Source organism: Tigriopus californicus, chromosome 10 (genome assembly GCF_007210705.1).
Source record: "Tigriopus californicus strain San Diego chromosome 10, Tcal_SD_v2.1, whole genome shotgun sequence".
In the NCBI taxonomy this organism is placed as follows: Eukaryota; Metazoa; Arthropoda; class Copepoda; order Harpacticoida; family Harpacticidae; genus Tigriopus; species Tigriopus californicus.
In genome coordinates this window covers 8120715-8143688 of record NC_081449.1, presented here as the reverse complement: position 1 = coordinate 8143688, position 22974 = coordinate 8120715, and the positions used below count along the sequence as shown (strand labels likewise).

General features: G+C 44.6%; 7 protein-coding genes across 7 annotated transcripts; 4 read left to right on the top strand and 3 right to left on the bottom strand.

Moving 5' to 3' along the window:
* Positions 1–993: 993 nt before the first annotated feature.
* On the top strand, positions 994–3568 carry LOC131887862 (lipoma-preferred partner homolog). The gene is made up of 2 exons (XM_059236583.1): positions 994–3133; positions 3295–3568. The coding sequence occupies exons 1-2, from the start codon at positions 1816–1818 to the stop codon at positions 3483–3485; spliced, it is 1509 nt and encodes a 502-aa protein (XP_059092566.1). The 5' UTR covers positions 994–1815; the 3' UTR covers positions 3486–3568.
* LOC131887855 (uncharacterized) lies at positions 3533–4647 on the bottom strand. The gene is made up of 3 exons (XM_059236575.1): positions 4145–4647; positions 3808–4003; positions 3533–3724 (listed from the first exon to the last, which is right to left on the bottom strand). Exons 1-3 carry the CDS (start codon positions 4543–4545, stop codon positions 3683–3685), a joined length of 639 nt encoding a protein of 212 aa, XP_059092558.1. The 5' UTR covers positions 4546–4647; the 3' UTR covers positions 3533–3682.
* Positions 4648–11957: 7310 nt separating this feature from the next.
* On the top strand, positions 11958–13277 carry LOC131887846 (transcription initiation factor IIB-like). Its single transcript, XM_059236567.1, has 2 exons — positions 11958–12557; positions 12695–13277. The coding sequence occupies exons 1-2, from the start codon at positions 12163–12165 to the stop codon at positions 13227–13229; spliced, it is 930 nt and encodes a 309-aa protein (XP_059092550.1). The 5' UTR covers positions 11958–12162; the 3' UTR covers positions 13230–13277.
* A 395-nt stretch (positions 13278–13672) lies between these two features.
* On the top strand, positions 13673–16817 carry LOC131887819 (DNA mismatch repair protein Msh3-like). Its single transcript, XM_059236534.1, has one exon. The coding sequence runs from the start codon at positions 13839–13841 to the stop codon at positions 16815–16817; it is 2979 nt and encodes a 992-aa protein (XP_059092517.1). The 5' UTR covers positions 13673–13838.
* Positions 16730–17443, bottom strand: LOC131887859 (uncharacterized). The gene is made up of 2 exons (XM_059236580.1): positions 17034–17443; positions 16730–16945 (listed from the first exon to the last, which is right to left on the bottom strand). The coding sequence occupies exons 1-2, from the start codon at positions 17427–17429 to the stop codon at positions 16874–16876; spliced, it is 468 nt and encodes a 155-aa protein (XP_059092563.1). The 5' UTR covers positions 17430–17443; the 3' UTR covers positions 16730–16873.
* Positions 17444–17690: 247 nt separating this feature from the next.
* LOC131887861 (large ribosomal subunit protein eL30-like) lies at positions 17691–18418 on the top strand. The gene is made up of 2 exons (XM_059236582.1): positions 17691–17967; positions 18188–18418. Exons 1-2 carry the CDS (start codon positions 17801–17803, stop codon positions 18357–18359), a joined length of 339 nt encoding a protein of 112 aa, XP_059092565.1. The 5' UTR covers positions 17691–17800; the 3' UTR covers positions 18360–18418.
* Positions 18419–19441: 1023 nt separating this feature from the next.
* Positions 19442–22242, bottom strand: LOC131887822 (WD repeat-containing protein 76-like). The gene is made up of 4 exons (XM_059236538.1): positions 21673–22242; positions 20623–21577; positions 20383–20544; positions 19442–20315 (listed from the first exon to the last, which is right to left on the bottom strand). Exons 1-4 carry the CDS (start codon positions 22092–22094, stop codon positions 19503–19505), a joined length of 2352 nt encoding a protein of 783 aa, XP_059092521.1. The 5' UTR covers positions 22095–22242; the 3' UTR covers positions 19442–19502.
* Between the last annotated feature and the right edge of the window lie 732 nt (positions 22243–22974).

The following is a 22974-nucleotide window of genomic DNA, read 5'->3' as shown; positions in this document are numbered from 1 at the left end:
TTTAAATGGTATCTTGGACGCAAGCAAGATTGTGGGATGCGTGTATTAATCATGGAGTCCATTTGGGTGAGCCCTTTCCAACCCAGCCCAACTAAAACTATTGCATTGAACCAGTATTGCTTAAGTCATTTACTTGTGGGGGTCAGATGAATAGGTCTAACAATTTGGCATCTTAAAATCAACCCAATAGATAAATGGTTTCTGGGGATTCAAAATGTCAGCATTTTTTATTTCAACCAAAAAAATCTTAAAAGTTACAATACGCTGCGTCATGTGGACAAAAGGCAAACAACGCAGCCTCCAGTGAATGAAAGCTGCTGATCTGTCATCTCAGAGTTCATTTTTTAACGACCATATGTTTTGGAATGGTCCGAGGACGACTTGAATATGGACCCGTAACGTACCCTTCAGATCAAGGGCCAAATTCAAGCCAATGAATTCAGACCTAATTCGAGCATTTGGCCTGTGGCTGCTCTTAGACCCTTCAACCCATCAATGCCATGTGGGATCACCCTGGCATGGCATTACCTCGATTTAATTGGTAGGTTCTGTGTCACAGTAGTCCCTGAGCGAAAGGTTTGGTGTGGAGCAAATAAATGAAAGGGCACGCCAACTAGCGGGCCCCAGCCAAACATAAGCTAAAATCCATGGTAATATGAATAGAGGAATCCCTTTGATCGCGGATATTAATCAATGGTCCAAAGGGTTGGGCAGGCATGTCATGATGTCATCATGATCCTAAATCCGAATCAAGGGCTGACAAATGCTCAAGATCGCTCAAGATTATTGGCATGTCTTCCGCCACATGTCCTTTTGCTTTTTATCAACCCTGTCTCAATGAGTACCAAACAATCTGCCTCTCTCTCCTTGAACTCTGGTTTGTCGGTAAACGTTATTCTCCACCGATTAGTTGGCGGTACTACTTTCTTAAACCTAACCTAACCTTACCTAACCTAACACCATATTAATAGCCTTTAAGTTCTCTCTCCAAACCTTTCTAAGAGTTTGTCACCCATTTAAAAATGAGCACCGCCAATTAATCGGTGGAGAATAACGTTTATCCTGGTTTGTCGAGTCTCCAGATTTCAGTGTCGATCTGGCGGCAGAGGTGAGTTCACTTGATCACCTGGGGTCCCCTCTCTCTCTCTCTTTCCGTCAGCCATCCACCACCAAGTCCAAGCAAGTCACGCGCGAAGCCCGAGTGAGCGAGCGAGGCTGCAGACCCTGTAGACCGAGATAACGGCCAAGGGAGAGCGACTCTCGTCTGCGTCCTCCCCTGGCCGTCTATCCATGCATCCATCCATCCATCCATCCATCCATCTTTTCCGTGGCTAGTAGCCTCGCTCAACGAGCTAGCCGAGCGAAGACAGACCAGATAATAGACCTGCCTGCCTAATGACTAATGAGTGACGAATGAGTGACTCGACGACCTGAGACAAAACCAATGCTGGGTTTGTTTCCCTACACCCATCGCCATTCCAAGAACTGCGGCATCGGTGTCCAGCTAGCTATTCAATGTATTTGTAGGTGGACCTCGAATCGAGATGGCGACGTGAATGGTCAGAAAGCCGAAAGCCAATCACGTTCGCTCGCATCAGTTACATCCATCAATCGTGGGCCAACCAATTGTTGCTTCACGGATGATTCAACCTTGATGGAGACATCTGTGATCTCACGGATTTGAAATCAAGGTCTCTCTCTCTCTGTCGGTCTTTCGATCCGTCGGTCTAAGACCGGAAGCCGCACCCATGCCATCCATGATGTAAAAACTCCAAGTGCCGAGGAACCTAGGGTCATCGCCGGTCTCCGCCTACCATGTCTTCCTCATTGGAGCATCGCGTGCGGAAACTCGTCCTGTCTGATGGACGCACTGTACCGGCTCACCTCCTATCGCGTCCCGCCTCCTCTGTCAATCGACACGCCTCCGCGTCCCAATCTCAATCTGGGTCCCGAACTTGGGCCGTGACTTCCATCTCGACTCGGGGGTCGCCTGCGGTAGGGAGTGGAAGTGTCGGAGCCGGTGACGGTTCCTCGGATTATGGCGTTGCGTATTCTCGACCCAGGCATAACTATATCAATGTTGAGCCGGTCAAAGTGGCACGAGCCCCTGGGGGCGTCATAATGGCTCCGCCGGTCTCAAGGGCCGTCTCTTCGAAACCCTCCGTCGATCAACGTCAGGGTGTGACTGCATCGCCGACGGGACCGACCGTGCCCGCCATTCCCCAAAGCCAGGATGTGAAGCAATTCATCAAAGAGCCTTCGTACAGTACCGTACTACAATTACAAAGAGAGCAAATGAGTTTGCCTCCGGGCACGACTATCACTACCACGCCCAAGGCTCCCCCGAGCTCTCGACGTCTTATTGAAGTCAATCCACATCCGGTCTACGCCAATTGCTCCAATTATTCCGAGTTGGATGGGCCCCGTTCGAGCGATTCCCAAGGCAGTATGGATGATGACCATGGTCCAAACTACGCGTCTCCTCCTTCTCCCGTGTCTTCTAGTTACTCTGAATTACGACAAGCCACTAAATATCCGCCGGGTTATCACTTTCGGTTGTTACAGGAGCAACAGCTCCATCTCCAACAATCGCAACAACAAAGCACTTACGATTCCTTGTACGAACCCATTCAAGGCACAGACTCCGGCCCCAGTTTTGGTGGACCCAAGTCGGAGCGTGATATTTACAAGTCGAGTAGCAGTAATTCTTCCGAATATTCGGACTTTTTTGGACCATGCTTTCAATGCAAACACAAAATTATCGGCGAAGGATCGGGTTGCTCGGCTATGGGTCGAATCTATCATCTTCAGTGCTTCACTTGCCATCACTGTCACATTCCATTACAAGGTCAACCCTTCTACGCTTTAGATGGCAAGCCCTTTTGTCAAGACGGCTACATGAGTACCCTTGAGAAGTGTTGCAAGTGCATGTCGCCTATCTTGGACCGTATCCTCCGAGCCACGGGCAAGCCGTATCATCCGCATTGTTTCACGTGCCTCGTTTGCCAAAAGTCTTTGGATGGAGTGCCTTTCACCGTCGACGCGACCAACCAGATTCATTGCATTGAAGACTTCCACCGGCGATTTGCCCCCAAATGTTCAGTTTGCCAGCAACCCATCATGCCCGAGCCAGGTCAGGAAGAGACGGTGCGAGTCGTGGCACTGGATCGGAGTTTTTGGATGGAGTGCCTTTCACCGTCGACGCGACCAACCAGATTCATTGCATTGAAGACTTCCACCGGCGATTTGCCCCCAAATGTTCAGTTTGCCAGCAACCCATCATGCCCGAGCCAGGTCAGGAAGAGACGGTGCGAGTCGTGGCACTGGATCGGAGTTTTCATGTGAGTTGCTATCGATGCGAAGATTGTGGTATGATACTATCATCGGATGAGGAAGGATCGGGATGCTACCCTTTAGACGATCACGTTTTGTGTAAAACATGCAATACCCGACGGATTCAGCAGCTCACTTCGACGTACTATTAACGAGCGTGTCGACATTCATACATACAGAAACCCGATTGCTAGCCATCTTGAACAAACCTAAAAATATATATTTTTCGCTCGGACTCGACCGACATTCGGCCAGAAATTTGCTTACAATAATTTTACATAAGGGTCGCGCAAAGGTGTTTTGAAGTGTGGCATATGGCCAACGATATCGCAATCTCGAGCGGGGTGCCTCATTTTCTAGTCCTTTCAAACATCTCGACGGGATAGCTTGTCTGAAAAGAAAAATACACATTTCGCGGGTCTCAAAGAACTGCCTTTGAAGGGTCGAGACATTAATCTCCCGGGTGGCTGATACCTCAAGCAGCATAGAAGCCACGGCCAAGCAATTTGATATCGGACAACGATTCAGGTCGTACAGATAGATGTGACGAGGATGGGCCAAACACCGCTTTCGCACTCGTCCAACCAACATGTGACCGCACATTCGACACATAATAACCGTAGGTGGACGATGGCAGAGACAATCTTCGCTTGCACCTTCTTCGCATCCCCTAAAATTGTAATTGGACCATTGTCAAACATCAAAAACTAAACTCAAAAGTTATTAATGGTAGAGAGTTGGAGATCCGCTCCATCAATTCTTCCTCTAATACGTCCAGGTGAACTCGCTCAACATGATTGACGACCCTTACGTGAAGAGATTATCTTGCTCATGGGAAGTAGGTGGAGGCGTCATGGGTTCATCCTGGACCAGCTCGACCATTGGGTTGTCATTCTCGTCTCTCTCAGTTGAGACCAAGATAGGAGGGCGACACTTATCGCCCAATCGCATATTGGCGCTCACCACGGGTTTCACACCCGGGAAAAAAGCGTAACTGCCGCGTTGGGGGCGCTGGCCCATGGGTGAACGACCCCGGTAGCCACGATTACCTCGAGGGGAGCCACGAAATGGTGACTCTGTCCAGCCAAAGTCGAGTGATTGTCCTTCAACCTTGGGACAAACCAATTGAGGGCGGGGCGGTGTGGAACCTACGGGAAATCGGCCACTGCCACGGGTTCCTCCGCGTCCTCCATGTGTAACCCTGTTGGCCATGGCGATTAGAGAGAAACGCTAAAGGTCAGTCGGGTAAGTCTTTGTTTGTAAGCCAGTTGCCTGGTTTGCGAGGAGTGAAGTTATTTTGTTACAAGCGCTCACAATTGAACCTCGTTGAATAGAAGTGACGTGGAGAGCAGAGATTCGAGAACTTGTCTTGGTCAAATTCGACACAAGGTCAGTTTGGAATCTGAATATTTTTCCAGTATCATTCCCACTCATTAAGATGGATATTAAGTTAGGTGCGTAAACCTTTATGAGGCAATTCCATTTTGAATTCAGCGTCTTGGCAACATATTGTTCGACATACTCGTAATTTGAAAACAGCCGTCGGACTGATTGATCGGTGGAGAAACGAAGAACGCACCGGTGAGACTCAATGTGGATGTACGATGTAGATGAAAGATATTCGAAAGCCAAAGGGAAAAAAATGAACATCTTTCTATTGATTCACATTGTTATACCACTGCTTTCATTCTGAATCAATTCTTACAAACTCATTGAGAGAGCCCTTGTTTTCATCCTCAAAGTTATTTTTTGATAACATTTGGATAAAACTCGACTCTTTTCTTCTTCTGCAGGTAAACCCCAGTAATGAAAAGCACCTTTTAATGAGGTTAAGGTAGTCTTTCAAGCAGTACGGTACACTTTGGAATTGAGGTCGGACTTGAATTTGAAGTTTCAAGTTTCAGGAATGTTTTTGAATTGAATAATATTTGAACAAATGGTGCTTGTAATGAAAATTTAAACCCTGACTAACAGATGCAGCCATGAATTGGAATGTAGGCATACGCAGTGTGACAGGAAAGTTCTGACCCCGTGTAAAACCCAACGCTGTTCTTGTACCATAAATTTCATGATTTCACTTAGTATCATGTGTGCTCTCCATTCAATGGCACAACCTTTCTGACCCTATAGAGAAGTGTAAATCTTTGAAATTTCATACTAATGCGCCCTCTGGTACTACCATGAAGTAAGTGTCACCACACTTCTTACTGATCACAAATTGTTGGCACCCCATATTTTTTTGTGTTGTTTTTAAATATTTTTGTCTCTTGCCATGTAATGTTATCTTTAGCAAATGAATTTTGGACTTAAATGGTTTATATAGTTGTTCAAACGTAGCCCCGAGACGGCAAACAATTTTGCCAATGAATATTTGGAGGCACTGGATGTGTTAAAATCATGGTAGCTCTTTCTATTTGGCAGTGATTCAACCAGAGCTTCCAAGGTATTGACATTAATAAGTGTCCATGCCTCTTGTAACTAAGTTTTGTGTTGTGAAATTGTTGAGGCAGGAGAAATTTCCGCAGGGCAGTAACAACGAAATTACATGTAACAATATTGCAATAATTTGTCCCTTTTTTCGAAAAAAGAACTGTAATCCCATTATGATTTGAACTAATGTAATTGTAACGACCCAAAAAGCCCCAAAAATACCTGTTACTTGTTCTTTTTTTACGCTCCAGAGTGGCATTCAATTTTTCATTTGTCCCTTTTCAAATGAGGAGCCTAGAAGCTTTTTCATAATTTTAACAAAAATTTCCACATTGCAATATTTTTGTATATCCTAAAGAAAGAAGCTCAGGGCTGAAAATCGTTCTGGTTTCTAGCAACAAAGAATGTGTTTGTGTTTTCAGATCTTTTTATATTTAAACTGCTTTATTTATTGTTCACATCTCCTCATTCAAATTCTGTCGAAATACAATACCTTATTTGGACCAAATTTTCCTTTGGCTTGAGTTCATTGCATTAAATCTCTCAACTCTCTCCATATCCATACATGACTCAAGGCACAAGGCTCTAATTGGGAAGTATTATTACCTCAAGAATTTCTAATACTGAAAAAAAAGCAAAATTATTTTTGCAACATAACCTAATACATGCCTTAACTTTGTCCAGATTCAAAATCCCCACCCTAAATACATCTTTGACTTTTTGAATAAGCTTCTTGCCTCCCAGGTTTCAAATTTCAAAAAAGCATGAGGCATGTTATCCCCATAGGATTGATACTGTTGAAGTAGCCCAAATTTTGAAAGAAAATGATTTTTCTATGTCGTGTTTTCACTTGCTTAACCAAACAATCATCGCCAAGAATGGGAGTTATGCAGTGCTAAGCAAATAAACAATATCAATGCTCATTTGTGTAACATGCTAGCTAGAAAGCTTCAAGTTCTAGGACTGTTTGAATTAAAAATATAACCACCATTTTGTGAAGTACCTTGATGAGGTAAAAACCTTGAAGTATTGGTCATTTAAATTTCAGTAAAAGTAATTGTAACATGTAGCGCCAGTGCATATTTAGCCAAGTAACAATTGTGTAATGAGTTACTCTTTTTGGACAAAGAAACTGTAACTGTAATTTGTTCCTTTTATTGAGGAGCAACTAATGCCCTGCATTTCGGACACTCTCATTTTCATAATTGCCCACCAATTTTCAATGGCATTCAGGTTAGGGAAATTGCCTGGCCATTCCTCTTTCCGCCAATACCATTGAAAATTATTTTCCTACTATTTAGTGGTTGCTTTTGCTATATGTGGTGAAGCACTATGCTGCATGAAAATTTGGTCAGAAGTGGCCTCAGTCAATCTTCTCCTTGTTAAAGGAGCATTGCGCTGAAGTCTTTTCAAAACAGACTCTTTTTTTTAGGTCCAAAGTGTAAATCTGAGAGCCCACAGGACCCAAAGATTCCCCAAACCATGACTTTGGGTGAATGCTTTACAGTTGGATTGGGACTTGAATTTTGGGTCCATATGTGATCACAGGCAGAGTTTGAGGGTGGAAAGAGATAGAACAGATTCTCATCAGACCACATAACCCTTTTCCAATCATCAACCTGCCATGAGAGCTTGACCTGGGCAAATTTAACCTGCCCAGTTTTTATTCTTGGGGCAAGAAAGGGCTTGTGTTGCCAGTTAGGCTTGGCATCCATATGAGGCTTAAAATGCACTCTGACCAGGGATGAGAAATCATTAAAAAACATTATCAGCAAGGATGAGAAATTATTAAAAGCCATTTTTCACCACCTGGCAGAAATTGGTCCAAAATGAGTGGCAAAAAATGGCAGAAAATGGCCAAAAGTGGCAGAATATATAATTCTTTGTAATATTCTAAATCATCTTTTTCTAGTATTTACAATCCCTTTTAAGCCTACCTGTATGTAGTTTTGACACGTTGGGATGGGTATTTTGCATCACTTATGGCAGAAAGTGGCACAAATTCGACCAATCTCAATTTTTCCTATCACTGCCAGGCTGGCAGTGGTCAAAAATGGCCAAAAAACGGAAGTGATTGTAAATACTAGAAAAAGATGATTTAGAATAAAACAAAGAATTATATTTTCTGCCATTTTAGAACAATTTCTGCCATTTTCTGTCACCAATTTCTGCCAGGTGGTAGAAAATGGCTTTTAATAATTTCTCATCCCTGATCAGCCTAGATATACAAGACAGTTGGAGTTCGGAAGTTGCAGTTGCCCAATTTTCAAAAAAAATCATTTCTCAAGTATTAGCGTTTTGCGACACATGAGATCAACTTTTTTGGTGCAATTAAACTTTTCCATCCAATGGAAGTGAGAAGCTGCCCAAATTTTCCCCAAGGTGTACTGATTTCACATGTTGGCAGGTAGAAATCCTCACAAGCACAAAATCCACTGCAAGCACAGTTCGGTTTTGCTGGGCATGTTGTCTTTGATTTTACTCCATGGAATAACGTCAGTTGTCCATGAACGCGTTTACTTGACCAGCCCTATTGAGCATTGGAGTGCGTCAGAGTCAACAATTGCGCACATCGAACGATCCAGTTTCCAACTGGGTGACGTCACAGTTGGGGAATGCCATTGAGCGACCTTTAAAGAAAGCAGATTGTGAGAGAAGTTTTAGATAGTGACCATTGATAAATATAGATATGGAAAAATGATCACTATCTAAAACTTCTGTCATAATCTGGCATCCGTATCTTTGGTTCAAAGGGAGAAAAAAAATCATTCTGCTCCACCATTGGACAGATGTTGGGAGCTTTGTTAGGTGGTAGTTACTTTTTGCACTCTAGACACTAACATGCCGAGGAGTAAAAGAGGTTTTGTGCCATTCTTAGAGGCCTGAGCATTTGATAAGACACTTATTCAGTGTTGTAGCATATGTAGGCCGGCACTAGAATTTCCAACAGAGAAGTAGTGCTCACATATGGACTTTCAGAAATATGGACTGCAAATGGGTTTCCCGCCAAATTGGTCTGCTCTTGATCATAACAACTCTGAGGCACTTTTTGAAATAAAGTAATAAAATGAGAAATTTAGATCTCTTTAACTAAAGATAGGTCTTTTTATATCATTCATTGTAAAGTGTATCATTTCAAATTTGTATTGTCAAAAGCTTATGTAGGTGACCAAGAGTAGGCTAAAAATTTGAATCCTTTGTAGTGTTTACTAAACAGCTTTGACCATGTCTCCTAAGTTCCCTAAGGATTGGTTTGGGCTCAAATTTAGCCAAGTTAATTTATTCATCCAGATCTTGTGGTTGTATAAAAGTACTTATTTTTAATAAGATGAATAGCATAAGAGATTCAAAAATTTGGCTGCAGTTCACAGTCCACATCTCTAGAAGTCCGTGGCTCACATTAGCTTTTTCTTTACCCCAATCATTCCCTATTAAGCCATTCCAGTTCATGTAGTGATGTGTCTAGGTTTTTGTTGGTGTGTAACACAAACTCAAATATTCTTAAGTGAGATAAGTTTGCACTTGCCAGGAAGATAGGGGTGTTACTTGTAGCAATTACAGAGATAGAGATTTACACTTGTCCTGGCTTACAAATTCAAGTAAAGGTTTGAAAGATTTTGGTATTTTATGCTCAACCAGCCACCTAGTAATCAAAATAGCTGTGAAAAAAAGTCGAATAGCTTTTTTAACACGTTTTCCGAGTTTTTAGGGTCTGTTTGACTATTTGGGGCCCATTCAACTTTTTCCAGCTTTTTTTGCCATTTTCACACATATTGTCCATTTTTCGCATTTAGTCTATTTTCGTTCAAACGTTCCTGCTTCCTTCAACGCAACAAGAGCATACAAAACACAATGAAACGCAAAAAAGGCAGACGTTGAGATCACATTGCAATGTTTCAAACCAAGGTGAACTAGGGCAAACCAGGGTAAACTAGGGCATACTCCATGGCTAGGGAGTTGACCGAACAAAGCCCAAAGCTGCACAGCATAGAACTGCAATTATGGGTCAAACAAAACGCTTTGTAATGGTACTTAGCCATGTCTAACTCTCCTTTTCTGATGTGTTGAAGCCTTCTCTCCAAGACCACTTGAACCTGATATTGATGGAAAGCTTCACATGAGCATTCATTAATTTCAAGTAATTTGCTAACAATTTCTTCAGGTTGACCAGATTGAGGGGAAGACGTTTGATTTTGGAAGGTTTTGGGAAAGCAATTTCCAAATTAGCTACCTTTTTGGGCCTGTTGTGGTTTGCTTAATGTCCAGAGGCTTTAGATTGGTAATCTAGCTTCTTGTAACTAAAACTCTAGAAATACACCACTCAATGCTTGTTTTCGGCATATTTTATCAACTATTTCGCCATTTTTCACAGCTTTTTTAGGTGCTATTTTGCCAAATTTAATTGAATAATGTTTACGGCTCTAGTAATGAACCATGTCAAAACGGGGGCGCCAATGAGGAACAAGGTGAGCAATCAAATACCAAGAGCTATACTCAGTCAAGGTGATCCTGACATCTCTGGTGTAAATCAAAATTGTTGACAATATTTCCAAATTCTGAAAAGCAAACCCATATGCAACCCTTTGTCATGCATACGCTCTCTTCTGGTACTTTACATTAAACTGGTTTGAGCAACTTGTCCGAGCACTTGTTTTTGGTCTAGCATTTAGGCATCTAACATTTTTTAAGCAACACATATCCCAACCCACCCAAAACAGTGCTAATACAAGGTAAACTGACAAAAGCACCTGGGTCATGCACAAACCAGTTTTCAAAAGCTTGCAAGATTAGAACATGTTTGTGCTTATGATGGGGCTCAAATTGCAATTTTCATCAAGATGGTGGAAACACTCAACGGAGACGGAAAAAGCAAGTCTCTGTTCAGGCTTACATTCAGTGATGCCGGGATTACCTTGAGTGTGTATTCAATCTACCAATGTTAACAATATTCCTGCAACACAAACTTCCAATCCATTACTGCTGAGATTGGTCCTGATTTGTGTTTTTTTTGAGTCTGGTCTAATAGTACTTTCTGACTCCCCCCATAAGTTTCTGAAGTGCCTTTTCTATTATGATTCAGCGTCACAAAATGCGAGCAAAATGTAAACAAGGTTTGCCATTGCTCTTGAGATGCGATTTGTACCCAGTTGCACCTACTGCGAGTATCAGATAGTTTCGTGAACGCACATCTTGAAATGCGACTGGGTAAAACTCCTTGTTCCTTGGTAAATTTTAATACTGTCGCATTTCAAAATTTGCGTTCACAAGACCACGTGGGGGTGCCCCATGAGTGGGATTCAGCAGCCTTACGTCACAAAATGCGAGCAAAGTTTGTCATTGGTTGAAATTGCGGGTAAGAAAAGTCAGAGGCGCAATCAGAGCAATATCTGTCAAAGTAAAAAGGCGGAAATTCAACCTGATCGAAAATCGTCATTTTCAAGGTCGAAGTTTCCCATGTGCCAGTCCATAATTTTGTCCAAAAATGTTACAACAACACGACATTTTTGTAGCTCTTTCAGAATCAATCAAACTTAGAATCATTTTTGCATCATACTCTGGGCTAGAAGGAAAAAATCTTCAAATCAGTACATAAATCTCAAGCTAATGTCGGCAAATCTCTTACGTACTGGAAACTTGACGATGGCCCTGATGCAAAAAAAACTCCAAATTGCCCCATTGCTAGATTTCACAACAGAGAGTCGCATCTATCATTGAATGATCATTTATCAAACAAAAATTAGTGGCTGAGATGAATGCGAAAGAGAATGTTTTACCTAACATGACTTCACTAAAGAATTGGCCAAAAGCAAAGTTAGTCACCCTCGGAAAATGATGAATTTTCGAAGCTGCCGACCTCCACTATGATCAGGAATTTTTCCAGAGTTGCCAGAAAGCTTACTTCGTTGCCCTGTTTAAGCCCAGCTAAACTCCTTATCATTTACTCATAGTACTGACATTGATCCAGTTACGCCACTGAATTGATTGATTTTCGTTTTCTTACACAGAATGCAATTGTAGGTGATAATCATAGGATGTGTAAAATTCGTGTGCCGGGGTGAGTTCAGCAAATGATGTTAGAAAAAATCCGAATGATACACCGTGGCCTATTGTCGTGCTATTTATGGCTTCTTATTACCCAAAATTCAACCAGCAACCCTGTGGCTAGTCAATGTGCCTCTCGAGATTATTACGCCAGACTAAATAGACTACCGAACATCAGAAGAGACGAGAGGGACGTCAGAGCGTTGCTAGCCTAGTCCGGACGTCAAATCATCCATTCCATTGCCTTTTAACCGCACCCACCATCGTTCCCGTCTTCCGAGGGTTTATCCTTCCCCCAACCACCTAGGGAACCGTTGCCGAGGCTCTTGGAGGTCCGCAGAATCCTCGGTGGGCATCATGTCCGCCAAAGTGGTATGTCCGCAACATCCGGATGCCAATCTGATCGAGGATCACCGCGCGGGCGATATGATCTGCTCCGAGTGCGGGCTCGTGGTAGGCGATCGCGTGATTGACGTGGGCTCCGAGTGGCGCACCTTCTCCAACGAGAAGGGCGGCGAGGATCGCTCGCGTGTGGGCGGGCCCGAGAATAATCTACTCAGTGGCAGCGACTTGTCCACCATGATTGGCCCGTCCACCGGGAAGGCCTCCTTCGACTCGGATGGCAACGCCATGTACACTAATCGCCGGACTGTGTCCAGCTCGGATCGGACCTTGCTCAACGCCATCAAGGTCATTTCCAGCATGTGTGACCGCATTAATTTGCCGCGCACTATCACCGAGCGGGCTAACAAGTAAGTATTCGTCGTGATCAGCCGGAGAATGGTCGGGATTTAAGAGTCCTCGGCTGAGAGTCAAGGACCATTCATAACGATGTCGCCCGTTGAACGTACGTAATACGGTGCTAAGAACCCTTTCTCGTTGCTTTCAGTCTGTTCAAAACGGTTCACGAAGGTCGGAATCTGCGGGGAAGATCGAATGAGGCCATTGCAGCCGCATCTTTGTACATCGCTTGTCGCCAGGAAGGCGTGCCTCGAACCTTCAAGGAGATCGTGGCTGTGTCCACAGTGAGTAAGAAGGAGATCGGGCGTTGCTTCAAGTTGATTCTCAAGGCCCACGACGACACCAATGTGGACATCATCACCACGGGTGACTTCATGGATCGCTTCTGCGGAACGCTGGGCTTACCGCGCGATGTCCAACGTGCCGCCACGCACATTGCCAAGACGGCCGTGGACTTGGATATTGTGCCGGGACGGTCGCCCATTTCCGTGGCGGCAGCGGCCATTTATATGGCCTCGCAAGCCTCGAGTGACCCGCGTTCGCAGAAAGAAATTGCGGATATCGCGGGGGTAGCGGACGTGACGATCCGTCAATCGTACAAGTTAATGTTGCCCAGTGCGCGACAGCTTTTCCCCGAAAAGTTCAAGTTTCACATTCCCGTGGAGCAACTCCCGCAGAACTAGAGTTCCATGGATAACATTACTCGTACCGCAAAAGCCACCTCACCACCTTTTACAAGATCTATTCGAGAAACTGTCAATTGTCCTCTATGTATGTATTCTGTGTCATCTGCTTCAATATAGTACGCCAAGAAAATAAGGGCCGCTCTTTTCTTCACACTCCGGAAACTACATCGTTCTGGCCAAATATGTGATGTTCTAAACGTTCACATGAAAATACCGGGTTGAAGATTTCACTCTTTTACATATTGAATGTGCGTATGAAAGCCAGTGATTTTGTCTCTTGGTTATTTTTCTTACTCTCTCTGATCACTTTTCATCCTGATCCTGTTCAAATGTCCAAAGTCTGGCTGATCCCAAACCTCTTCATAGAGGAAAAATCTCCTTTGGAAACTGCTGAATCTGGCCTGGCCTGGTCACCTTCTTGGCCAAGTCTTGTTTTGCTTTGGAGATTGTTTTCAAACATGCTGCCAAAGAATTGCGCGAAAGATGGGTGAGCGCTGTGTACTCTGTATGGTGTGTACGACATTGGGAGGATAGATTGGTGTGCTCCTCCATGACTAAATTCAACCCCGTGGCATGTTCATTCATTGTATTTGATTCCAACTCAACATGGTTGGGGGCGGCAAAGGTCAATCCAAGTACTTTTTCGGTCGGAAGAAAACATCGAACACGTCCACGTCTTCGCCCACTTCCAATAGCTTGACCAACTCGCCCAGAACCTCGAATACCAAATCCCAAAGAAGCATTGACACTTTTTTCAAGCGCAAGTCGTCCTCGGGAATTGATGACGCTACTCCCAATCCAGAGAGTAAGACTACCGTTCAAGATCCAAATGTTGATTGGCCCATGGCCAAGAAACCAAGGATATATTCGGATGGCACCCAACAAGTGGAAGAAGTGATTCATGTGGATGAGGATCGTGAAACCTGTACTAGCCTGATCTCAGACACGACGCCGACTGACCTCAAGAGCCAACCTCCAGAATCGACAGTCCAAGGCAAACCCACGCCTTTGGAAAAACAAGTGATTGAATTCAAAGCCAAATACCCCCAGTTGATTTTGTTTGTGGAGTGCGGCTATCGTTATCGATTCTTCGGGCGTGACGCTGAGATTGCTGCCAAAGTGCTCGGAATTTATTGCCATCAAGATCGCTTATTTCTGACCGCCAGTGTGCCTACATTCCATGGACCCGCTTTGTATGTGAAAAAGCTAGTGGCCCATGGGTACAAGGTAGGAATCATCGGTCAGACGGAGACCGCAGCGGCTCGCCAAGTGGGGAATAACAAATCCAGCTCTACCTTCGCCCGAGATCTGGTGTCGATTTATTCTAGAAGCACTTTCCTGGGAGAGGACATTAGCCTGGAATATGCGAGCGAACTCACCCAAGATCCCAAAGGCAATGTCAAGAGCGTTCTTATGGCCGTCTATGAAACTGACGCATCCATTGCTGTGGTGGGAGTAGAGCCCACTACGGGCAACATCATTTATGACGATTTCAAAGACGACCCTGCCCGTTGCGGCTTAGCAATGAGATTAGCCACCATTGAACCCTGTGAAGTCCTTGTGCCTCGAGATCTTCTGGATTCCAAGTCACAAACGATCTTAGATATGTATTGCCGGAAAGCGGCCGAGAAGAACCCCATTATTCCCGAAACCGTTGACATTGACCGATTCGATAATGGAGATTTCATTGAGTTCTTTGGTGATGCCTCAAATGCTCTTCAAAGTTTGCCTCAATTGTCCGTAGGGGTTCAGCGTTGCCTGGTGGCATTGGTCCATTACTTGGCCGAGTTCAATTTGCAAGATGTGCTTAAGCGATCCAAAAGCATCGAGCAATTTTCTGGATCTCGCAATCAAATCATGTGCCTACCAGCGATGACCGTGCGGAATCTAGAATTGTTCCGGAATAGTACGAGCAAAAAGTCCGGAGTTCAAGGCAGTCTCTTTAAGATCTTGAATCGAACCCGAAGTCGTTTTGGCGCAAGGCTTTTCAAGGATTGGCTGGCTGCTCCTTTGATTACGAAAGAAGGAATTTTGGCCCGCCAAGCCTCCGTGGAGTATCTAATGTCTCCCGAAGGCAAGGACTTCGAAGCCGTGTCAAATCAGTTAAAAAAGTCTATGGATCTTGAAATGGCTTTAATGGCTTCGTTGTATCAGAGAATTAAGCCTGGCGATTTTTTTCGTCTGTGCTCATTCTGTCACCAGTTTTGGAAGATCTGCACCCGATTGATAAGTCACAATTTACCCGGATCGTCGATGCCCACTTTAATTCGGGATGCAATTCAATCGGTGACGGAGTCGTTCGAAGCCATGGAAGCCGTGATCAACTCCTTGGATGAAGAAGCCGCAAAGAAGAGCGATTTTGTGCACGTGTTTAAAGATTGGAATTTCCTCTCCACCGTTGCAGAAAGAAAACGCGCGCTGACCGATTTAGAAATGGAAATGGAAAACTATCGGCAAGAAATCAAGAAGATACTACGACTCTCCACTTTTCAGTACACTACTGTGTCTGGAGCGGAGTATTTAATCGAAGTGAAACGAAAAGAGAATCGGATCGTCCCCGATGATTGGATTACTATTAATTCGACCAAGTATCTAATCAGATATCGCTCTCCTTTTATTCACGAACGGATTCCCGAAATTCAGTTTGCCAAGGAAGCGTTAGAGAGCGAGTGCAAGTTAGGATGGAAAAGTTTCCTACAAGAGTTTGCCTCGAGATTTCCCGAATTTCAAAAGGCCATCAAGAGTTTGGCTCTGCTGGATTGCCTCTTCTCGCTGGCCGAGGTATCAAAAAGCGAGGGGTTTTGCAGACCCGTATTTTATGATGACGCCGACGAAGAGCGACAGTACTCTGTTCTTAATTCGAGGAACGTGGTTTTGGAACACATCCTACCTCTTGGCACACCGGTGGTTCCCAATGACATCTACCTCAAACTTGACGGTCCTCGAGCTGTGATATTAACTGGACCTAACATGGGCGGAAAGTCGTCGTACATCCGTCAAGTGGCTCAAGTGGCGCTGATGGCACAAATGGGCTGCCACGTCCCGGGAACCGAAGCCCGAATGCCACTTTTTGACGGAATATTTTTGCGCCTAGGAGCCAAGGATGACATGTTCTCTGGCCAGAGCACGCTAATGGTGGAGCTGGATGAGGCCAATCACGTCATGAACTCGGCTACCAGTCGATCATTGGTCCTGTTGGATGAACTGGGTCGTGGTACGGCCACGTTGGACGGAGCTGCGATTGCACAGGCGGTGTTGGATCATCTCTTGTTGAAAGTGCAATGCTTAACCATCTTTGTCACGCATTACAAAGAGTTGATCAACACCGAGCTAAGACATCCCGGGTTGGTCAAAAACTATCATATGGGATTTTCGAATGCGGCGAAACTTGACGCAAAAGACGATATGAGCGACAAGACGAATACGAGGAACATTGTACTACTACTGAAATTAACGGAGGGTGCGAGCGAGAGCAGTTTCGGGATGAATGTCGCTCGTTTAGCGGGTATTTCCGAAAGTATAATTGCTCGAGCTGAAGAAATGGCAGCCCAGTTTCACTCAAAAGTGACAAAAACTTGCATCTGAGAATATGAAATACAGATTCACAGCCACAAAACATTGTTGAGTATTTAGCATCTCAATCACGGGTCGTCGTCGTCGTCCTCCTCCTCTTCTTCGAAATCGTCCTCCATTTCAAATTGACCCGCCATCATCTGCATTCAGACATTGAGCATAAGTTGGTGGTATTGCTATCATTAATTAGAAAGTTCAGGAAGAACTGGATCCTGTTATTGCTCTTACCTTTTGTAAGATGGCTTGCGGATCGACTACGGCCAATTCGAGTTCTTGCTCATTGATATTTTCCGGGTTCTGCGTGGCTGTGCTCGACGTAGGACCCGATGAGAAATCCCTTTGACGAGTTGAACGGCTATGTCCACGATGATGCAACCTTTCGTCCAAGTTATATTCACTTGCAGGTTCTTGTTTTTGTTGCCGAGCCCGAGCCCGTATTTCGAGCGCTTCTACTTGAAGTTGGGTCAATTGAGCCTTGAGCTTGGCCAGGGTCTCATTCAGGGCCTTCTCTTCAATTTTCAAAGCACGCTTTTCAACCAGGACCTTGTCGATGGCCGGCTTCAAGGCCGCAGTGGAAGTCATGATTACGGACTGTCTCCCAAAACTGGCTTTGTTTACCAACATTACCCTCCTAACCCTGGGTGACCATGAAGACGTGACATAAAACCGCCTGTCCTTGCTTATTGATGGTTGAGACCCTGGAGTAACTCAAAGTAAGCCTGTATTTTCACCAGTGCCTTCTTTTTCATATCAGACTGGGTGGCATGCTAAAGCCAGACAGGCGTGGCATGAGCTCAGATGTCATACTTCCGATCCAAGACAATACAGCAATAGATTTGTCAAAATTCAATTGCCACCTTGGTAAAGCAATGAGTGTAGAGATTTTGCTTAGTTGATCTCTATTCTTTCCTTTTCCGTTTGTCGCTCGACCAAGACGGTTTGCGAGATCTTTCTCCCGGATTTGAATCTTGTTCAATCTGAGCTAGAACTTCGCCATGGGTGCCCAAAAGAAGCAGAAGAAGACCGCCGAGTCTATCAACTCTCGATTGGCCTTGGTCATGAAGTCCGGCAAATACGTGTTGGGCTACAAGCAGACCTTGAAGAGTCTTCGTCAAGGCAAGGCCAAGTTGGTCATCATCGCCAACAACACGCCCCCTTTGAGGTGAGACAGACTAGACAAACTACACAGGAAGAGACCACGTGATATCGGGAGGGCTGAGCTTTAGGTGGTTGCTTTTGGGCGTATCATCCTTGGGTAGCTAACCTTATTACATACATTTAGGCTGCTGTAGGGAGTAGTGGTGATAAGGTCGGATCCAAGCGAGAAAGCTTCGGAAGAGATGACCTTTGTGTGGAAATGATCGATAATGGTTGCTTTTCAGGAAATCCGAGATCGAGTACTATGCCATGTTGGCCAAGACCGGTGTCCACCATTACACGGGCAACAACACCGAATTGGGAACCGGATGCGGTAAATACTTCAGTGTGTGCACCCTCTCCATTACTGATCCTGGAGATTCGGATATTATCCGAAACATGGCGGAGGGAGAATAAATGAACATGTGGGTTTGTTACAACACGCGTGAATAAATCCTGTTCTCACCTTCATAAAATGTGCCCTTCATTGTTACGAGATTGGCTACGTGGAGCTAGCATTGAGCTTTGGCTGGAGATCGAATGCTTGTCACTCCCAGCCTACTAGCCTGACCGCCGCACCCTTCAAGGGACTTATCTGAAATTATTTTTTGTCTCTTCCAATTCACTTCGGGATAAAGTTATGTTATTGTAGAACAGTCGGGGTAAGAAATAACCTGCCAATTCAAAAGTCGTTATTCCCTGGGCAACATCGTCGACTTTCAATTCGCGATATGAGGTATTCTTATATTCGTAGTGATTGAATTTGATTAGAGACCATGTTTAAACAACTAATGGGATTGTAGGGCACGAAATTTAAAGACGAGGCCTTTTACGTAGTCAAATTCAAATAAAATATCCTATTGAGACGAGTTTTGTTGCAAAAAATTGGGTGGATTCCTAACCGTAACGGGTATCTTGCACCTGGACAGTAAGATCGGAAGGCTTTACTGTACTGTGACCGACTGTGACCTAGCCAACGGCGAGATAACATTTCAGTCGTGTTTCACGCTACAGATTACACAATGAATGCTTGATTGATTCTTCATTTCTTTAATGATTTGAGCTGGATTCTTGGACACGGTCGTCTCCTCTCGTCTCGTCTCACCCGTCTCACCCCGGTGGTCAAAAAAGCTTATCAGGTATTGAGAGAAATGCGCATATCCATCTCGACAGTCTTCTGCCTTACAAAAACCATAAGAAGTTATTTTGACGTGATTGATTTATTGAAGTCTGGCTCAAATTTGTCGCGCATATGGCTATTAGTCAACAAGATTTGCTTGGATATTTCTGTTGGAATTCAAAAAGGCTTTTGAACCACTGTGGCAGTCGTCTCAATGGTGAGACGAGAGGGTTAAGCTGATCAACGAAGAATCCAGCTTTGATTTGAATCCGATGCCTTTCTTTGACAACTATATTCGCCTTATGACATCTGTCAACGAGTTGCTCCCTTTATAAAAACAGAGTTTGACTTCAACCAAGCACTTTCTTGTCAAAAGGCATAAATTAGAGTGTTATATTTCGAAATTCGGATACAAAGACAATTTGAAGTAGTAAAAAGAACTACATGAACACGTGGACTCGACCTGAGGAATTCCCGCCCACAACAATATCCTGGGAGGGATGGCTGACCACAATGGAGCAAATGGAGCCCAGATCCTCGCCCATCAGACTCGGATATTGGAAACCTTGATCCGAGTAAGCGTTAATTTGCCTGGGATGACTCATGCAGCCAACAAAAAACAAGTCATCTCTGCGAGGATGCCATCGGGCTTTAAAAGTGGATAACCATCGACCCGTTTGATTGTTGTGATCGATACTGGAATAAGGTGAAATACTGGCGGAAGAACCCCATGATTTGTACAATCTTAACTTGTTGTCGTAAGAGACGGTAACGATCGAGCTTCCTTTCACGGGTGAAAAAAAGGCTGAGCTGAGAGCCTTGGTGTGGCCTGTCAAGTCTAACCAGGTAGGCAAGACACCGTGAGTGCTCGTCTTGGTCGATCGGATATCAAAGATTTGACAGTCCCCTCTGCTTGTGGTTGTAAGGAGCTTCTCAGGTAGACAAGGATGAATATCCACGGTTTTTACGGATCCGCTTCTTGCCACAGAGAATCTGGACGAGAACTCCCGGTTGTCTTTTCTTGTATCGATGATGGCAGCATCGCCAGAGTTACCCAATGCCACCACAAATGTGTGGGCGTCAATTTGCCGATGATAGCAGGTATAGACGGAGTCGTTTTCATCCCCGTATAATAAATTCACTCTCTGTTGTTGGACATCAAGAGCTCGGACGGTTCCATCGTAAGAAGTCGAGATTAAGCGGTTGCATTGGAATGTATCGAAAGAGAGGCAATTCACTGGGCGAGAGTGTGGCTGAAATGTTGACGATAACCTTTAGAGGAAAAACCCGTCATACTTCCCATTCGGTTGATCATCCTACCATGAATAAGTGAACTCCATTCGAGGCTGAGTCCACGTCTTTGACATCCCATAATCCTAGCCCGCCCCATTTTCCTCCAACAGCCACGAGTAGTTTATCCTCGGTGGGGTGAATGTCAAGCGAAAAGATCCGATCAGGTACGACTTTTGCCACTTGCTCCGGCTGAAAGCATGTAAGGTTACATAATGATTCAAACTCTCGAATCGTATTCATCATTTCAAACTCCGCTGTTCAACTAACCTTGATCTGGAGCTTCGAAAGGGCGGCTGAAGTGTCCTTGAAATCGGTTCCAAAAGATGAATTGTTGTTGGTGACGGGTTTTCTCAAGGTTTCCTCTAATGATTCAAGAAATCTTCGGCTGGTTGTTAATTTGGACCCTTCTTCCCCCGCCTCGGTCAATAAATCAGAAAGGCCTAGAGGGGCCAAAGCCTGGCGCGGATGCTCATCCGGGAGAACGTAAGTGGTGGGTTCCTTATCGGGCAACTGTAGACCTGTGTCGGCATCGATCTTCTTTAGCCTCAAGGACTGTCGCCTGGGCAAATCTTCCGCTTTGTCTTTTTTGGCCGCTAATCCGCGTTGTGAGGCGTTGTAAGATTTAATTTGAGAAAAAGAATCGGACAAACTTTTCTTCAATTGACCAATTTCTAGTTCGGCAAACATTTTCTGCCGAGCTTCGATATTCTTCAGGCGGATTAATTCGTATTCAGAGAGCCCATTTTCTTCCCCGTGCGAAGGTGTAGTCGTCTCTTCCAAAGAGTTGACGGGTGAAGGATCCCTCTTCAATCTTTTGCCCTTCATATCTCGTTTGGACGCGTTCTTTTTTCGCTTTCTGTTAACCTTTGGCGATTGATTCTCTCTTTCTTCATCGCCTTCAGCTATTTCATGGACATCAGGGGCCGAGTCTTCGGAATCTTTGGAACCATTCATGATGTTCTTCTCCAAGGTCAACAGGAACTTTCGGCGCTGAGGTAACCCTTGCTTCAAGACCTGGATGGCCCGCTTTTTGGCTCGGATCAACGCCTGGGCCCATCGGCCTCTAGGCTTCTTGCCACTCGACTCTTCGCTCAGAGAGGAGAGTTTCATGATCTCCACGCCCTCCAATGGGACCCAAGCCCGGGTGGGTGGGTCGTCCAAAAATAATACATGAAGCCAATCCTCTTCATTGTCGTAAGTCATTTGGCTGATGGGATCCGCGCTATAGACATGGTCAAAATAATACATTTGAAACATGAGTGTGAGGACAGCATCTATCAATCTACCCAGCGGATGATGGATGGTGATCCTACGTACCTGACAAGAGCCGGCCAAGGCGGATATTTCGAGAACTTGGCCCACACCATGGTCGACAAGGGATATTGCTTGAGCACTTCTCGCTGATTGGATCTTTTCGCTTGAGCCTCCACTGAGAGGGAGGACGTCGGTAAGGGCGACACGCCTACCATGTGACCCTCATGGGCCTTGAGCGTTCCCGGAGGAGGACCCTGGTTCGCGGTGGGCGTGGGCTGACGAGGGCTGGTGCGCAACAGCTTAGGCCCACTCTCATGGGCATTTCCAGCAGCCAACTTGAACTCGGGGTTAGTCTTCTTAGCCCCTTTCAACGGGGAAGGCCGTGGATGGTTCGGGCCTTGGCCGGGGTTAGGGGTGCGATTAAAGAAGTCGCTGATGAAAGGCTGGCGGCGGGACAAACCCGCAGCAGGCGAGGCCCTGACCATGATGAATGCGGATGATCTTGGGCTTAAGATTACGTGGATGGAAACTTGCGTAATAAGCGACTGTGTTGTTGTTGCCCTCGACCTGAACGAAGGTTTTCCCTCCACTTTTTGGGTTGCTCGTTGGGTTAGGTTAGGTTAGAGAGAGCATGCATATTTCACCCGGACTCATGAGAATTGATGACTTGATGATTGGGAAATGAGAAGGATTTAATCGCAATCCACGGGGTGTTTGAGGCTCAATTCAGGTAGTATTGAGAGAAAAACCAAGGAAACGGTAGCCAATCATGGGATATTGGTTCAGTTTTAGGAGATTTCTCATATAATCGTGGTGCCGTATTTCTCATGATGACATTTTCTAAGACAACCCAGAGCTTTTCTTACTCAATCTACCTTAATATCGTTAACAAAAATCGTTACATCTACCCAAAATAAACGTAGTTCTATGCCTTTCTACGTAGGTGGTGGATCATAATGTACGTCAAAATCATTTGACACGGGGTGGAAAAAAAAAGAGTTCGTTTTTAGATTGTGAAAATCAGCCAAAATAAGTTCCGAAAACAAGAAAATAAGTTATAGAAACGTGAAAAAAGTCAAAAATTGTTTCATTTTTATTTTTCACCAATATCTTGCTCTTTGGGTTGAGTCTTGTCTTTAAATTAAAGAAAAATGAATTTCAAGGCAGACTCACTCATATCTACAATATCTTGCTAAGTGAGAATCATATTTTGAAGCATCCTGAAATCATGTAAAATTTGTAAAATCAATACCATTATTGTGCGATAATCAAAGTCAATTGAGTACAGATAACTTATGGCATAAATCAAAGTGGAAAAGTAAAATACGTCTTAAGTTACTTATCAATCCCAACCAAAACATGCAT

Bases quoted from the DNA above. Each gene is read 5' to 3' on its own strand.
- LOC131887862 (XM_059236583.1), top strand. From the start codon at position 1,816: ATGTCTTCCTCATTGGAGCATCGCGTGCGGAAACTCGTCCTGTCTGAT. The intron at 3,134-3,294 runs GTCAGGAAGAGA...TGCCCGAGCCAG, and splicing joins ACCCATCATGCCCGAGCCAG to GTCAGGAAGAGACGGTGCGA.
- LOC131887855 (XM_059236575.1), bottom strand. From the start codon at position 4,545: ATGGCCAACAGGGTTACACATGGAGGACGCGGAGGAACCCGTGGCAGT. The intron at 4,004-4,144 runs GTAAGGGTCGTC...TTACAATTTTAG, and splicing joins GAGCAAGATAATCTCTTCAC to GGGATGCGAAGAAGGTGCAA. The intron at 3,725-3,807 runs GTATCAGCCACC...TTTTCTTTTCAG, and splicing joins TGGCTTCTATGCTGCTTGAG to ACAAGCTATCCCGTCGAGAT.
- LOC131887846 (XM_059236567.1), top strand. From the start codon at position 12,163: ATGTCCGCCAAAGTGGTATGTCCGCAACATCCGGATGCCAATCTGATC. The intron at 12,558-12,694 runs GTAAGTATTCGT...CGTTGCTTTCAG, and splicing joins ATCACCGAGCGGGCTAACAA to TCTGTTCAAAACGGTTCACG.
- LOC131887819 (XM_059236534.1), top strand. From the start codon at position 13,839: ATGGTTGGGGGCGGCAAAGGTCAATCCAAGTACTTTTTCGGTCGGAAG.
- LOC131887859 (XM_059236580.1), bottom strand. From the start codon at position 17,429: ATGTTGGTAAACAAAGCCAGTTTTGGGAGACAGTCCGTAATCATGACT. The intron at 16,946-17,033 runs GTAAGAGCAATA...GTCTGAATGCAG, and splicing joins CGCAAGCCATCTTACAAAAG to ATGATGGCGGGTCAATTTGA.
- LOC131887861 (XM_059236582.1), top strand. From the start codon at position 17,801: ATGGGTGCCCAAAAGAAGCAGAAGAAGACCGCCGAGTCTATCAACTCT. The intron at 17,968-18,187 runs GTGAGACAGACT...GTTGCTTTTCAG, and splicing joins AACAACACGCCCCCTTTGAG to GAAATCCGAGATCGAGTACT.
- LOC131887822 (XM_059236538.1), bottom strand. From the start codon at position 22,094: ATGGTCAGGGCCTCGCCTGCTGCGGGTTTGTCCCGCCGCCAGCCTTTC. The intron at 21,578-21,672 runs GTACGTAGGATC...CCATGTCTATAG, and splicing joins CCTTGGCCGGCTCTTGTCAG to CGCGGATCCCATCAGCCAAA. The intron at 20,316-20,382 runs GTAGGATGATCA...TCAACATTTCAG, and splicing joins ATGGAGTTCACTTATTCATG to CCACACTCTCGCCCAGTGAA.